The sequence below is a fragment of the Electrophorus electricus genome, chromosome 18, assembly GCF_013358815.1.
Source record: "Electrophorus electricus isolate fEleEle1 chromosome 18, fEleEle1.pri, whole genome shotgun sequence".
NCBI classification, from domain to species: Eukaryota; Metazoa; Chordata; class Actinopteri; order Gymnotiformes; family Gymnotidae; genus Electrophorus; species Electrophorus electricus.
The window spans coordinates 13,229,159-13,246,658 of NC_049552.1; the positions used below are offsets into that span (position 1 = coordinate 13,229,159).

The 17,500-nt window shown below is 45.6% G+C and overlaps 1 protein-coding gene across 1 annotated transcript in view; it reads right to left on the bottom strand.

Annotated features, from left to right (window-relative positions):
- clstn2 (calsyntenin 2) overlaps positions 1-17,500 on the bottom strand; it is a 151,112-nt gene that overhangs the window by 32,123 nt on the left and 101,489 nt on the right. Inside the window, exons 6-7 of the mRNA XM_035536004.1 lie at positions 9,326-9,511; positions 2,797-3,054 (exon numbers count right to left, since the gene is read on the bottom strand). Of these exons, the coding sequence (XP_035391897.1) occupies positions 2,797-3,054; positions 9,326-9,511 (444 nt within the window). The remainder of the gene's footprint in view (positions 1-2,796; positions 3,055-9,325; positions 9,512-17,500) is intronic.

The following is a 17,500-nucleotide window of genomic DNA, read 5'->3' on the forward strand; positions in this document are numbered from 1 at the left end:
ACTAAAATCTAGTTAAGAACTGTCCAAGGCATTATTAAAAAGTGGAAGGGCAGTGGGGAAATATCATCTTCGAGGAAGGAATGTGGTCGGAAAAAATACTTGAATGATCGTGATTGGCGATCACTTAAATGTGTGGTGAAATCAAATCATAGAAAAACAACAGTAGAACTCAGCGATATGTTTAATAGTGAAAGTAAGAGCATTTCCACACACAATGTGAAGGGAACTCAAGGGATTGGACTAAACAGCTGTGTAGCCTTAAGAAAACCACTTGTCAGTGAGGCTAACCGGCAAAAACGGCTTCAATTTGCTAGGGAGCATAAAGATTGGACTCTGGAGCAATGAAAGAAGGTCATGTGGTCTGATGAGTCCAGATTTATTCTGTTCCAGAGTGATGGGCGCATCAGGGTAAGAAGAGAGGCGGCTGAAGTGATGCACCCATCATGTCTAGTGCCTACCGTACAAGCCTGTGGGGGCAGTGCTATGATCTGGGGTTGCTACAGTTGGTCAGGTCTAGGTTCAGCACCGTTATGTGCCCAGAGAATGAGGTCAGCTGACTACCTGAATATGCTGAACGACCAGGTTATTCCATCAATGGATTTTTTCTTCCCTGATGGCACAGGTATATTCCAAGATGACAATGCCAGGATTCATCGGGCTCAAACTGTGAAAGCGTGGTTCAGGGAGCATGAGACATCATTTTCACACATGGATTGGCCACTACAGAGTCCAGACCTGAACCCCATTGAGAATCTTTGGGATGTGCTGGAGAAGACTTTGCGCAGTGGTCCAAATCTCCCATCATCAATACAAGATCTTGGGGAAAAATTAATGCAACTCTGGACAGAAATGAATGTGACATTGCAGAAGCTTGTGGAAACGATGCCACAGTGAATTCATACCTTAATCAAAGCTAAAGGCGGTCCAACAAAATATTAGAGTGTGTGACCTTTTTTTGGCCAGGCAGTGTATGTGAGTGTATGTACAATATGCATGTGCACGCGCGCGCGTGTGTGTGTGTGTGTGTATGTGTGTGTGTGTGTGTGTGTGTGTGTGTGTGTGTGTGTGTGTGTGTGTATGTGTGTGTGTGTGTGTGTGTGTGTGTGTATGTATGTGTGTGTGTGTGTGTGTGTGTGTGTGTGTGTGTGTGTGTATTATGACCAGAGTCTACTAAGTGAGCAGAAACTTTTTAATCCTTTAAAATGAAATCTTTTAAAACCTTTAAAAATTGATGCCCCGGGAAGATTCAGGTGGGCCTGTTCTGCTGTCTGAATTGAGTTAGTTTGATCCTGTTGTTTTGGCGCTCGGTACAACCTGAGTTGTGCAGATAAAGGATGAGTTGATGGTTTGGGATGCCAGAGTGCTGGCTGGAGTCCAAGCCATCTGCTAGCACAAATGCACCACGCGCTCCGTTTTAAGACTTTGCAGCGAGGCCAAAGTGGATACCACTGCTGGAATATCCCAGGCCAAAACAGACAAAAGCAAGAAAGCAAAATCAAATACACACAAACAGTTTTCACTTTCTCCACGAATCGCACTGTTATGTACGAAACAGAATATCTGTCACTCCAGCCTGTTTGTTAGCGTGTGTACTAAACGTTTGTTACGCGTTTAGTAATATTGGCATGTGGCACTTCTCCAGCCATGGCTGAGCAGCTATTTATCCTGACTGCCTTCAGACTCGGAGATTCTCAATCCAGAGCGATTACTTATCCTGACTGTCTGCAGACTCACAGATTCTCTATCCAGAAAACACGTCATTGATCAAAATGACTTGCCCTTTTGCTTTTGAAAAAGACATACACACATGCCCGCACACGCACACACACACACACACACACACACACACACACACACACACACACACACACACACACACACACACACACACACGCACCCACACACACACTCCTCCCCCAGAAGCTCCAGGGGCTCTGCAAGACCCAGCGTCGGCCTGATGTTGAACGTGTGGCCACTTTTCCATGGTGTGTGTAATTGATCAGGCTTTGTGCTCGCTCCGCCAAACGCCGGCACTCAGCAGGTCCCGCTGAGGCGTGCCAGGGAGCCAGCAACCGTCACGTTCGCTCCATTTCCTCTCAGCACCTCCGGCCACCATCTTTACCGCAGCTCAGGAGCGTCTTCGAACCGCTCCCGCGCTTGCTCCGGGCGCATCCACCGCGATGCCTCCGGGAACGCTACCCCGAGCCGCATCGCTAGGTCACCAGCCAGACACACACCTACTCCCCCCGTCCTAGACGGGGGTGTCTAGAAATATGGAGCGGAGTGCCCCTCGGGGGGGACGAGGTCACGTGCCGGCCTTTTCACTATTGCTGGAACGCTTCCAGAAGTCCTGGGCTTCAGTCCTAATCCATCCCACTAATCAGCTCCACTGGTCCAGTTTTCCTAACTCCGCTCCACAGTTTCTTCCACTTCCAGCTTCCCACCTGTTCCATCAGCCGTAACCTCTACACCTAAAACCGGGTTGCCAGTCGGCAGCCAGGACCTGCCAGGTGCTTGCTCCGACAGGGATAAAGATTTATACAACTAGGACCTACATTTTTTCGCACTTCTGATCTAAGTACGTCCATTAGCAAGTGCTGGCCACACACTTAACGTGGCTGAATAGAAAGGTAAAAAGGTCGATAAATGAGGTCACGCTAACCACACCCCCAGTAATCTGTCAACCAACATTACCGTTTTTTGGGTCAAGCATTTTTGGGTCAGGCGTTCTTTTATTTGCTTACTTTTGTGTGTCTGTGGCGTCTGCTGTACCCCACAGACGGATCGGGGTCTTACCGGTTTTATCCGAGTTGCACAGCAGTGTCTCTTTCTCAGCTCTCAAGCCCGGGCTGGGCCCATGCTTCATCCACGTGGCTATGGTGAACTGGTCCGTTAGGTTCTGAGGCACCACGCGCTCCGGGATGTTGGCAGCCTGCCGGCCGTCGAAACGGAAGATTAGGTCGCTGTCCCGCCCGCTGTCCGTCAACAGAGACGCCGTCCAGTTGGTGGAAGAGCTGGGGACCGGGAGAAGATCCATGCTCCCTGAAGCAGCACCTGCAAAAGCAACCAAGATAAATGAGCACTGAAGGTCGGCATAGCAGCATAATCGCATAAAACATAAGGGAGTCGACACACGGAGAAACGGATATAAATAGAAATGCCTCAAAAACAAATGGTTAAACAACATCTATTCAGTATATTAGGAGGCAAAGATGGAAAGATGTCATTATATTCTTTTTCTAGTCTCAGTTAAGGCTTTAGAAATACAGTGTTTGGGACAAGCTGCCAGTCAAAGAACGATGACAGGCTGATAGACAAAATTGTAGGCAAGATGAGAGGGGTGTATGCAAAAACATTCAAATATTGTGTGAAAAACCTTCAAATATTTAATTGGCAGAAGGGATTCGCATTTAGCAATGGCTCAGAACTGATATAAACTAGTTTTTAAAAGCCCAGTCAAAAAATGATCAATTTAAGAGGTAAGTCGAAATAACACCAAGCGAAGCCCAAGTTATTATCTGTGCCTTTAAAATAATTAGTGGGGTCAATAATGATGGCATCTGTTTTTCAGCATCGCATTTAGCATGTGAAAGTATTTTGACATTCACAATTTGACATTCTTCAGGCAATCAAAGAGAGATTTAAAGAATGACACAGCAGGAGAGTGTCATCTGCAGGAACAACAATAGGGAAATCATTCCTGAAAAAACAGCACCCAGCGGAAAATAGAATTGGGCCTAAAATGGAACCATCAAGCATTCTACGTGTGATGGGTGCTGGCATTGAAACAAAATCCCATATCTTAACAGATAAGAGGAAAAATGGTTCAGTGCAGCACCCTAAATGCAAACCACTTGCTTGGGACAATCTAGAAGAACAAATTATGTGAAACCATATAACAGCAGCTCCATGGAAGTGTTGTTTCCACATTTTAGCAAAAAACAATACATTATAGCACATCTTAAGGAGAGTAAACTATGAGCCCTAAAACCAGAATGTCCAAAATATTATTTTCACTTAAAACTATGAAAGACTATTCAAGACTATTCTCTGTCCTGGCTCCTTGATGCTGGAATGAACTTCCGCTTGCTGTCCAGATAGCAGAGTCCCTTGCAGGCTTCAAACAGATTGAACACCCATCTATTTGTGAAATATTTAAATGATCACTGACCCTATGTTGACTAACTAAAACTCTAGCCCTTATTGTAGGGTATTGTTTATTGCATGTTGACTGCTCGTATGTTGACGAACTCTATTACGTAATGTTTATTGTGCTGATTGTTGTCTGAGATAGAGCTTAATGTATTTTGCACTGATCCCTGTGTTTCTACAGTATTCTAGATCACTGGTATGTTGGACTCTAACCTACAGTACTGTACTAGGATGTACTCTATGAGTAAATGACAAAGCACTTTGTAAGTCGCTCCAGATAAGGGCGTCTGCTAAATGTCATAAATGTAAATGTAAATCTTTACACAAACGCAAAAATTGAAAATATTATAGCTAACAACTGACAGATGATACCAAGTCAAGGCCAATGTGTATAGGAAACATTTCAATGGTTTTCCTTGATAAATAAAAGAATAAGTAAATAAATAAAGCATATTTTACTGTGTCTTTGTGAAATGTATCTGTCTAAAGTTAGGTATGGCAGCAATATGAATCTTGATGAAAAAATATGAGCCTCTGTCATTAAAGTTTTCATGAAAACATTTCGAAGAGCTAAGCTGTCACTCTGCTGTGTGGCTTCATTAACTCATCCCATACGTTAAAGAATATCGATGTGCACATTTTACCTCACACACTCAATCAGAACGCGTGCTACTGCTGTTTCATTTACAGATCCACAAACATGCTCAAACATGATCAAATTGGCCTGTCTTGTTCTTTTCGAATGGTGAAACACACATACACACACACACACACACACACACACACACACACACACACACGGCAAACCCCAACCTTAGGGCCAAGAAAATTGATTCCTGCAGCGTATCCAACCTTCACCTAAATAAATATATCAGAATATCAAAAGTCTCAGTAACTTCAAAGTCCGAGCACAGGGGAAACAGCAGGTAATAAACCCCAGTCTTTACAGCACTGGCTGTGGGGAGGGGAGCAGAGGGGGGAGGGGAGGAGCGGAGGGGAAGGGGAGCGGAGGGGAGGAGGGGAGCGGAAGGGGAGCAGAGGGGGGAGGGGAGGAGGGGAGCGGAGGAGAGCAGAGGGAGGAGGGGAGCAGAGGGGGAGGGGAGCAGAGGGGGGAGGGGAGGAGGGGAGCAGAGGGGGAGGGGGCGGAAGAGGAGCGGAGGGGAGGAGGGGAGCGGAAGGTGGAGGGGAGGAGGGAAGCGGAGGGGGAGGGGAGCGGAGGGGAGCAGGGGGGAGGGGAGCGGAGGGGAGCGGAGAGGGAGCAGAGGGGGGAGGGGAGGAGGGGAGCGGAAGGTGGAGGGGAGGAGGGAAGCGGAGGGGGAGGGGAGCGGAGGGGAGCAGGGGGGAGGGGAGCGGAGGGGAGCGGAGAGGGAAGGGGAGCGGAGGGGGAGGGGAGCGGGGGGACCCTCCGACTATAGCGAGGTGTGTAGCTGTCTTTGCATCACGAGCCCACGTGCTCGGTCTTCCGGAGTGGAGTGGTAAGATAACGAATCTCCCCAACCACGCCAGACCCCCCCCCCCACCCCACCATGCCCCCCCCACCCCACCAATTGGAGGTGACAGGACGGCAAGCACAGAGGGACAGAATGAGTGATGAGGCGCCCAGTGAGAGAGAGAGAGAGAGAGAGAGAGAGAGAGAGAGAGAGAGAGAACGGTAGCAGCAACACTGCACTTCAATTATACAATATTTATTCATGTCAATCAATAAAGGGCTATAAATGCACCCGCCAGTCTTTGAGCGAGTGCGGGAGCCACGTTTTGCCACGATCCATTCCTCCGAAATACCACGGAGAGACGAGTCAATGAAAGTCCGCTTTATTCGCCGGCTCTTACTGCCTTTTTTCCTCCTTCTCGAGGCACCTTAGGCCTTGACGGCGACCCTCGTCTTCTTTTCATCAAACTTTCACATCGACCCGTCTGGCCCCAAGCAGCGAGGGGAAGAATGACAGCAACACCAGCAGCAACGACAACCCCCCCCACCACGCTCTTTCAGCTCCTCCCCCAATTGCGATGTGGCTTTCCGCTCACGTTCGCTCGCATTTCTCCGGAACGCCACGTGCGGTCAATCTGACGGAATTAGGTACAGGAGACACGGGAACGGGGGGCGTGTTGGGGGCGCGCTGGGGCGGAGCAGCCCTCCAACCCGGCCGCGAAAAAGCAGCTGTAATTTGCTGTTATTGCATATTATTGCATATTAGATAATGATTACTGGAGTTTAAGGTGGGAGAGGGGAAGCCTCTGAATGGCTAAGCAGGAAGGCAGAAGCAAGTGGCTGTAAAAGAGGCTTTTTTGCATTTAGATGAGAGGATCACAGAAGCTTCGCAGCCCATAATTCAAAGCGCTTAAAGAGTCAGGCCGGGGCTCAACCAATAAACACTCATTGTCACATATTGTGCGGTCCGACGACTCCGGCGCCTCGCGCTCGCCAAATGGGAGGGAGGACCTAAAAGGGGGCGAACTGGGGGGGTAGATAAAAAGCCCTCGACGTGCTTAACGCATGGCAGCTGCAGTCATCATTCAGCCCCTTAACTCATCCGCTTTCATTCGGCCTCCATAACAAAGATTTATAAGATGGGAAAAGCTTCAACTTCAACTTCAATCTCAAGGACTTTTTTATTAAACTGACAGGACAAACCCACAGGGGCCAGACTGTGGAGAGCAGGAAATCAGTGTCTTTGGAGCGCATCGTGCCCACGTTGGTAGGGGCGGGGGGGGGGGGGGGGGGGGCATCTGATGCGTGCATTACCATGAAATATACAAGAGCCATATGGACTCTGAACACCGGAGGAATTCTCACACCAGTTCCTCTGTTGTACTCCATATAGTGGACCATTTAGGAATATTCGAGAATACAAATAATGGAACATTCGATACAATATATGAAATAAATATTTTATTTGCATTTGAGAGTTGTTTCCTTTCTTATTTGTGTAATTACATTTAAACCATTTTAGATTTAAACACAAACCTGAGGGATAATGGCTGGGAAAAAAAAGGTGAAAAAGATGTAGAATAAATAAACCTTCACTCATAATTAACGTGCAACCTAAATCATGAATGCACTCAGCGTCTAACGTGATGTATCATCAAGAGAAACAGAATATCAAATACAGACTGAAGATCCATCTATTTGTAAAATATTTAAATGACCTCTGACCCTGCTCCTATGTTGGCTAACTGAAATTCTAGTCCTTATTGCAGGGTTTTGTTTATTGTACTGATGCTAACTAACTCTAGTACTTATTGTAAGGTTTTGTTTACTGCACTGATTGTTGTCTGAGATAGAGCTTAATGTATTTTGCACTGATCCCTGTGTTTCTACAGTATTCTAGATCACTGGTATCTTGGACTCTAACCTACAGTACTGTACTAGGATGTACTCTATGAGTAAATGACAAAGCACTTTGTAAGTCGCTCCAGATAAGAACGTCTGCTAAATGCCGTAAATGTAAATGTAAATATATTGGTGTGAGAAATATGATTTGGAGGGATGTGGTTTTAGCCACATCCCTGGATCATTAAAACAATATTATTGGTTAGAATGAATACAAGAAATTTCAACGTGAACTAATGGGGTAAAAAATGTTTTACTTCAGGTGGTTATTCAGTGAGAAGGCTTTGAAGACTAGCTCTCCCTTAGGACAAACCCACTCACTACAGGCCCCACCCTCTCGCTGCTGACCCAACCCTCTCACAGCAAACTCCACCCACTCACCATAGACCCAACCCACTCACTACAGGCCCCACCCACTCACCACTGTCCCAACCCTCTCACAGCAAACTCCACCCACTCACCATAGACCCAACCCACTCACTACAGGCCCCACCCTCTCGCTGCTGACCCAACCCTCTCACAGCAAACTCCACCCACTCACCATAGACCCAACCCACTCACTACAGGCCCCACCCACTCACCACTGTCCCAACCCTCTCACAGCAAACTCCATCCACTCACCATAGACCCAACCCACTCACTACAGGCCCCACCCACTCACCACAGACCAAGCCCACTTACTGGAGGCCCCACCCACTCAACACAGAACCATCCCACTCGATACAGGCCCACCACTCACCACAGAACCATCCCATGCGATACATGCCCACCACTCACCACAGAACCATCCCACGCGATACAGGCCCACCACTCACCACAGAACCATCCCACGCGATACAGGCCCACCACTCACCACAGAACCATCCCACGCGATACAGGCCCACCACTCACCACAGAACCATCCCACGCGATACAGGCCCACCACTCACCACAGAACCATCCCACGCGATACAGGCCCACCACTCACCACAGAACCATCCCACTCGATACAGGCCCACCACTCACCACAGAACCATCCCATGCGATACAGGCCCACCACTCACCACAGAACCATCCCACTCGATACAGGCCCACCACTCACCACAGAACCATCCCACGCGATACAGGCCCACCACTCACCACAGAACCATCCCACTCGATACAGGCCCACCACTCACCACAGAACCATCCCACTCGATACAGGCCCACCACTCACCACAGAACCCTCCCACTCGATACAGGCCCACCACTCACCACAGAACCATCCCACTCGATACAGGCCCACCACTCACCACAGAACCCTCCCATGCGATACAGGCCCACCACTCACCACAGAACCCTCCCACTCGATACAGGCCCACCACTCACCACAGAACCATCCCACGCGATACAGGCCCACCACTCACCACAGAACCCTCCCATGCGATACAGGCCCACCACTCACCACAGAACCATCCCACGCGATACAGGCCCACCACTCACCACAGAACCATCCCACTCGATACAGGCCCACCACTCACCACAGAACCATCCCACGCGATACAGGCCCACCACTCACCACAGAACCATCCCACGCGATACATGCCCACCACTCACCACAGAACCATCCCACGCGATACAGGCCCCACCACTCACCACAGAACCATCCCACGCGATACAGGCCCACCACTCACCACAGAACCATCCCACGCGATACAGGCCCACCACTCACCACAGAACCCTCCCACTCGATACAGGCCCACCACTCACCACAGAACCATCCCATGCGATACAGGCCCACCACTCACCACAGAACCATCCCACGCGATACAGGCCCACCACTCACCACAGAACCCTCCCACTCGATACAGGCCCACCACTCACCACAGAGCTTCTGCAAGGACTTTTCTGAGTAGGTTTCTCTGTCGCAGCCCTTTCCAATGTGACGGGTCTGCAGTTCCACTGTGACCCGAACCGAGGACAGGGGCCCGTCACACGTTTCAAGGTGCATCATGGGAAAGAGCTGCTTGCTGCCTGTGCCGGGGTCATAGTCCACTCGCTTGCTCCATCCTGAGGAGAAACACACACGATTTGCAGTTTTATTACCGTTTATAAGGTTAATGCAGATACTGAAATAGTTCATGCATACTTTTCCTTGTTTATACAAGAAACTAAGGCTGTGAAAATTAATGAGTTAATTTATGTTTATTAACTAAAGAGCTTTATGTGCAAAAAATTAATGTGCAGTTATCAGATATGCTATTCCTACTGTTTGTAACAATACTGGGAAAAAAGTCCTAATTTACTTTAAATCTTTTACATAAATATAAAAACCAGAATATCAGCTTTTGAAATATGCGTTTCTCCAAAGGAAAGATTAATATTGGAAGGACCCCACTTTACAGACAGCAACTCTTCTGGCCTCCAGGGGTAGCAATAATATCGCATTAAAACACAGTATGTAATAGGTGACCCATCGACTATATGGGTGTGTAAAAACGTGCCCCGCTCTAAAGCTAGCATTTCTATTTCTTTTCTGTGATTATGTCCCCATGATTATGTCAGACACTCAGAATTTCTGGAGTAGCCAGTTTCATCTGTAACTTGGAGACCTTTTTCTCGAAACTGACTGAAGGAGTTGCAGACATCGACAATCAACCATCCAAACAGCGAATTTCTGCCATTGAGGTCAGTACTGCTACACTATACAGAAAAGCAGACCAGCTACAGGCTAAGCTGGTGATTTAGAAAACAGTCATATTCATAAAAACCTGCGAACTGTGGCCCTTTCCGAAAACATTGACGACATCACCCTGCTTATATAAGTTTTTACAGAATGCGAAGCCAACTTTTCTGGGTCTGCCGGCCAATACCGGACTGCTAGTTAAGGGCCTGGAGGACTTGTGTCTCCAATGCAACTCAAAACAAGACTTTTGTGGATTGTACTAGTGTGGTTCTTGTGACATGCAGACAAGTAATCAATTCTGGGCACAGGAACAAAGAAATGGGATATCTTTCACAACAGTTTTCATCTGTCCTGCAGGAACGCTGTCAGACTGAGGTGATGGACAGGATGCTTCTGTCTTCTGACTCCACATGCTTGTTCTCGAACTTGTGACCCGTACATTGGTGCTGTTCTTGTCCAGGGGTATTATTGACCAGCATGGGTGGTTTTGAAGTTGAACTTTTTCCTGATGTTATTGTTTTATTTATTTATTCATTTTTGCAATGTAACCTTAGGGCTACACACCATTCTGGTCATTTTTAAGTTAATACCGAACAGCGACTTCAATTTCATTCTATTATACATGTCGATATTGCTTTATGAGTTCTTTTAAACTTGTTTCATGGAACATAAAAGGGCATAAGGCACATTGTTAAAAGGGGAAAAAAAGGTTTTTAACGTTATTAAAAAAAAAAGGTATCATTTTCCTTGCTGCAAAAAACTCCCCTTAAAACTTGGGAAAGATCGGGAAGTTTATTCTTCCTCTTTTAAGTCCATTAAACGAGGTACAGCTATAGTCATAAATAAAAACAGCCCCTGTGTTCTCATAAAGGACGAAAATGACCCTGAAGGGAGAAATACTTCAGTCATGGGCCTTATTCTCGGTCAGCACCTTGACATTCTATACATATATGTCCCAAATGTAGGTCTCATGCAGTGCTTTTATTTTGTCAGCACTGGTACGGGATTTGTAGTGGACAATTTCAGCTTTGTAACAGATTCTGTTTGGACGCGTCATCTTTAGCACCGATGACAACTTCAAAATCATCTCATACTTTCGAGTTCTCATGTCGTAATTTGGGTATTGTGGACGGGCAGAGAGAATTACACCCCACTTACAAAGATTACGCGTTATATTCTAATCCTGAATAAAGAGTATCCCGATTGGATGACTTTCCCATGTCTTTCAGCCTTATAGGTATAGTCAGAGCCTGCTGTATTCTCAGATCAAAGCCCAGGGAATGTGGAGGTCGATGTTGATATGACTGTCCCAGGAACAGCTCGGTGGAGACTAAATGCTTCACTAATAAATATGGACTCATTCGGCTCCTTCACTCAAGACAAAATATCCCAAAACTCCCTACATACAAAAATATTGTCGCAAAAAAAAGACTTATCGTCTGATCATGTAGATCAACATCATAAACATACTCCAGTTGAAAGCAACTTGTTAACAAATACAAAATTTCTTATTAACTTATTAACAAATACAAAATTAAAAGTACATATGGAATATGCACATCATACAAAAACAAAAATATTGTGAATTGGAGATCAAGCTAGCGCTTCACGTATCAGTTGAAACCAGTGCAAAATATAAGCTCTATTACGGAAATAAAAATGCCATCTCTTTTGATTAATAACACATTCTGAGATTTTTATAAATCACTTTACACCCTGGACTCTTTACATCTCTGGCTCAGATGACGACATCTCTGCTCATTTGGTTGGCTTTGCCTAGCAGTTAGTTCTGAGGGAGATCGTAATATTTTGAATGCCCCTTTCTCCCAGAGAGGTGTGGATGGCAGTTAAATAAATGCCTTCTGGCCAAGATGTATATCTTTCAGATATTTTACAAAGCATCGTGGACTGAGCTCAGTACCACACCCGTACCTGCTATCAGTGAAATGTCAAACTATAAAATAACACCAGAGATGTGGGAAATGGCTTTGGTTAGTTTGTTATTAAAAAGTGGAAAGAATTATTTGGACTGCTCGTCGGACCGGCTACAAAAACCTGGCCAAATCAAGACACGACTCAGATGGCTTGTGCTGTATTTTAAATATGTAGGATTACCTAACTAAGACCAAAGTTCCTGTAGGTCCCGATACAGAAAAGGCATTTGATAGAGTGTTCTGTTTGTTTTAGAAAATATTAACTTAGGCCAAAAGTCATCAAGCTTTTATATTCTAGTTCTTTAGCTTTTATCAGTACAAAAAGTCTGTTTCTGACAAATTTCTAGTTGGCAAGGGTTAACGCCCAGGGAGTCTGTTACCTCCTCTGTACACCTTAGAACTGCTGGCTGTAACTGTCAGAACAAATATCGTTGTTATGGGCGAGGAGGTAGTGACAGAACACGGGCATTTATTGAGCACGCAACAAAAACAGCACAAAGAGCAACATTGAGCGATAACAAGACAAAAACGCAATATGATAGAAAAAGCGAGACAAAATAAGACAAAACATGATGAACGGAAACAGGATTTAACACCAAAAAAGACAGGAACTAACACAGAGACGTACATGCATGAGGTAATGGGGACCAAAACTTGGAACAGGTGCAATGAATGACTTGCAAATGAGAGGGGCGTGGCCATAAGACACACACACACTTACGCACACACACACACACACCAGGATCAGAGATGCACACGAAAGTCATGTGCCTATGTGAGAGACTACGTGGGCTTGGGGGGAGGAGTCGAGGAGGTGGAGGTGACAATCATATCAGATGTATCTGTAAACGGGGAGGACCACTGTATTTCTGTATCAGATGTATCTGTAAACGGGGAGGACCACTGTATTTCTGTATCAGATGTATCTGTAAACAGGGAGGACCACTGTATTTCTGTATCAGATGTATCTGTAAACGGGGAGGACCACTGTATTTCTGTATCAGATGTATCTGTAAACGGGGAGGACCACTGTATTTCTGTATCAGATGTCTCTATAAATGGGGAGGACCACTGTACTTCAATATATTTCTGTATTTAATGATGATGTATGATGTAGTGTAGTAGAGGGATCCATGGACTTTAATACCAGCCATTTTATATGTGATAACTAACCACAGTAAACTCGAGGGTTACAAATAGTAATTAACTTAATAAGCTCTCCAAATGCAGTAATAAATAATTCAAATGACATTGATTTTAAATATTCCCGAATATTTAATACCTCTAACCTCTATAATTCATTCAGGGAAAATTACCCTCCACTGACAGAAAAATAAAATACTAAAACAAGATATGGCCAGTTATTCTGCTTTACCTACTTAATGTTTTTTGGGCCTGAATTAACAAAGTACATACTTCCTCATTTGAATAATTTCTTCAAATTCTTTCATGTCCTTTATCTTCTGTTTTTTAAAGACTTAATATGCCCATTCAAGATAAATTCTGAACAATAAAAAACAAGAATGAAGCTCCTCAAAAGGTTCAAACGTGAAGAATTGGGCGGAGCCTCAGCTACGCCACTTCACTATCGGTCTGGCCTAAACCAGCGCACGATGGGCAGCTTCCAGAACAGATACGATTAATTGTGGACTAGTGTGGAATCCCTGGCATGTTGACCAAGTTTCAAAGGTATAATCTGTATCCGACATATTTCGAGTGTCAAACACATTGGTCTGGGGAAACGTAAAGACACGTTGAAGTGTTCCAACCAGTCTGTGTGTGTGGTTTCCAGTCTGCCCCTCACCCAGACCAGGGCTGTTGCCTGAGAGCGTTGAACTGCTGACTGCAGAAAACAGTTACACCTTTTTCATATTTGTTTATTGATGACCAGCTAAAAGGCCATTTTGGCAGAGCCAATAATGAGTTTTACAACTAAGGCATTTATTTGAGTCCCGAAGGAAACTGGAAAAATAGATTAGAAATGGAGCTTCGAAGTCTAGTAGAGTGCATGATGTCTCTGATCTGAAGGGAAAGATCTGACACTTTTGAGTAGAGATGCTTCATACCAGGATGATGTGCTGAGGGTGTGTTTGGGGTGTCTTTTAATCACAAGGATTTACTTCATATATTGTATTCACACTTTCCCAAAGTGCATTTCATTTACTCTGCATAAAGTTTTTAAATCCCTTTATATTTATATATTTATTTAATGTCTGTGTATCTTCACCTCTAATGTGTGCTTTAAATGTGAGGTTATGGGCTCTGTAATGCAATGCTGTGGAACTGTGGCGAGATTTAACATTTTTTGAAAAGGGGTCCCCGCAAGATATTTTGCCAAAGAGTTTGGTTTGTCCAGTGTTTCTTTGCAGAATGTATATTCTGACACTACCTATGCACTAAACATTCTTACATTCATCTGTCTTTAAGCTGCCCACACTGCTAGATCTGCTCACTTCTAGATCCCACACTGCTAGATCTGTTAACTTCGAGATCCCACACTGCTATATCTGACCACTTCTAGATCCCACACTGCTAGATCTGACCACTTCTAGATCCCACACTGCTAAATCTGCTCACTTCTAGATCCCACACTGCTAGATCTGCTCACTTCAAGATCCCACACTGTTAGATCTGACCACTTCTAGATCCCACACGGCTAGATCTGCTCACTTCGAGATCCCACACTGCTAGATCTGACCACTTCTAGATCTGCTCACTTCTAGATCCCACACTGCTAGATCTGCCCACTTCTAGATCCCACACTGCTAAATCTGCTCACTTCTAGATTTGCTCACTTCTAGATCCCACACTGCTAGATCTGCTTACTTCTAGATCCCACACTGCTAAATCTGACCACTTCTAGATAACAGACTGCTAGATCTGCTCACTCCTAGATCCCAGACTGCTAGATCTGCTCACTTCCAGAACCAGGAGGCGGGTGGAGAAAATCACAGCAGACCCTTCACACACATTCTCATTCTGATATCTAACCAGAAAATTAATATTATTATTACGGGCTAAGGGTGAAGGGTCCTCATTGAAGATGTGGGTCACACATAAAGTCAGTTCATAACTCTTAGAAAATTAAATATATGATTTGCATAAAAAATCCACTACATACTGAAACCTTTCCAGATAGCTATTTTTGGAAAAGGTAATGTGAGTAATGTAGCACGTGTTGTCTGAAGTTCTTAATTATGTTTTCTTGTTTTTATATATATATATATATATATATATATATATATATATATATATATATATATATATATATATATATATATATAATTTTGTTTATATATATATATATATATATATATATATATATATATATAAACAAAATTATATATATATATATATATATATATATATATATATATATATATATATATATATATATATATATATATATATATGTATGTATGTATATATATATAATTTTGGACCAGACCTAATCCTAAACACAGAACCAGAGGTTCCGGCTCCCAGGTCTTCTCATGCTCTCATATTCAGTATTTTGGATGCTCTTAAAATGAGAGATTTCCTGCCCGCCATTTCTCTAAATGAAATCCTATTACCTTTTTTTCATCCGGAATGAAATGGAGAGACAACACGGTAGAATGGGTCTCCATGTTTTTCTTCTTTCAAATAAGAATCAGCTTGCCCTGCCCAAAGCGATGGAAATCACCTACCATCCCGCGGATTCTGTACGCTGTGGACCAGACAGACGAACCAGCAAGACGCACTGTGTCCAAAGAGCCGTGACACACTCATCGGAACGGACCACCACGTGTTCGCGGGTTGGGCTACTCCTTTCGGAAGAGGAAAAATCTTTCCTGATTAACTAGGAAAGGGCAGTGGCAGGAGATCAGGATCACCCCGCTCGACAGCCGAAGAAGCTTGCGAGCTCGGGGCGAAGATTAACATTAAAGTGAAACATTAAACATTCATAGCTTATTCACAGATGCCACACAGTGTCGCAGGAATTCCAAAGCACCAGGGAGTTAGATAATGCATTAAATATCCGCGTATCTCCCTGCGATGCTCGTCAAAACAATGAGGCCGTGGGCGGCGTGCGTTGCGGGATTATGCAAGGGTGACTCTGCAGCCCACTCTCTGTCAGGTGGGCAGGAAATGAGGTCGCCCGCTGTTGGCTCCCCTCCCGCGCCTTAAAAACGCTTCATGGACTGATCGCAGTCACGGCGCTAATTATACGGCCGAGCTCCGCGTCCTCAAGGAAATGAGGGTTAAACATGCAATCATCCCACAAGCATTTGGGAATAATACGCTGTTGCTTGCTCATAGCAAAAATACTGAAGGCTGCCGTGGCTTCAGGGCTTATCAGAGGGGTTGTTTCTCCGGTACGGCGCATTTAATAGGGGTGGTAGAATGTCAGTTTTCAGCTAAAGGAGGGGAATATCATTTCGGAAGATGAGAAAGGCAAGTTCCCACTGGTGCTGAATTTGGGAGTGGATTCTTCACGGAGTGGTAAGGTGCTGTTCTCCCGGCAGAGGGGGGTTGCGGACAGGGAAAGGAGGCAGGAGGGATGGATGGATGGGGAGATGAACGCGGATGGATGTGGATCAACCACGGAGCGGGAGAGTGGCTGGCCGATCACACGTGCGCGCGCCGGAGCAGGAGGCGTTCCAGCCTCGTCTCTCGCTCGGCCCGTTCCCGGGCCGTCAGCGCTGTCACTCAGGACCGCGCTTCCGCCTCAGCTCCGCCTGCGCACGTGTGACAACGTGGCAGGTGCACTCTGCAAGGCAACGGCTGCTCGCTCCACCGCACCTGGCCACCTGCCAGTGCTTGTCAACACACCTTTAAGCAGCTATCATGGACTGTGCCGAAACCAGCACCTAGCAGGGCTTTGGAAAGTACCGGAAAAACCAGGAGAAGCTAGCAGGGCAGAGAGAGAGAGAGAGAGAGAGAGAGAGAGAGAGAGAGAGAGAGAGTGGATGTGAAAGAGAAATATTTGACTAGATTAGGTCCAGACCTGCACATGACCATTTTGTGGGAAGTCCTGATTTACTATCCACAGGAATGGGGATGTGCTTGGCGCGCCTCGACACTGTGTCACACGGAAGGGTTGAGGATTTGCAAGATTTGCGGTTAATGCGCTTGAGGGTGACATTTTGGGATGTTCAGAGAGGGAATTGCCCTTTTCCATGATAAGGCCCTGACCACCTCCCCCTACAAACACACACACACACACACACACACACACACACACACACACACACACACACACACAAAAACGTACGTACACACACACGCGCGCGCGCGCACGCGCCTAAATCCATCACTCCTTTCTCCGATGTCTCCAGACAAAAATGAGGCACCAGCACCCCTTTAATTGCACCCCTTTAATTCCATGGCAACACTGGATGCAAAGGAGTTCAAGTGTCACTTTGACAGTCACTTGGAACAGGAACAGGCGCGTGG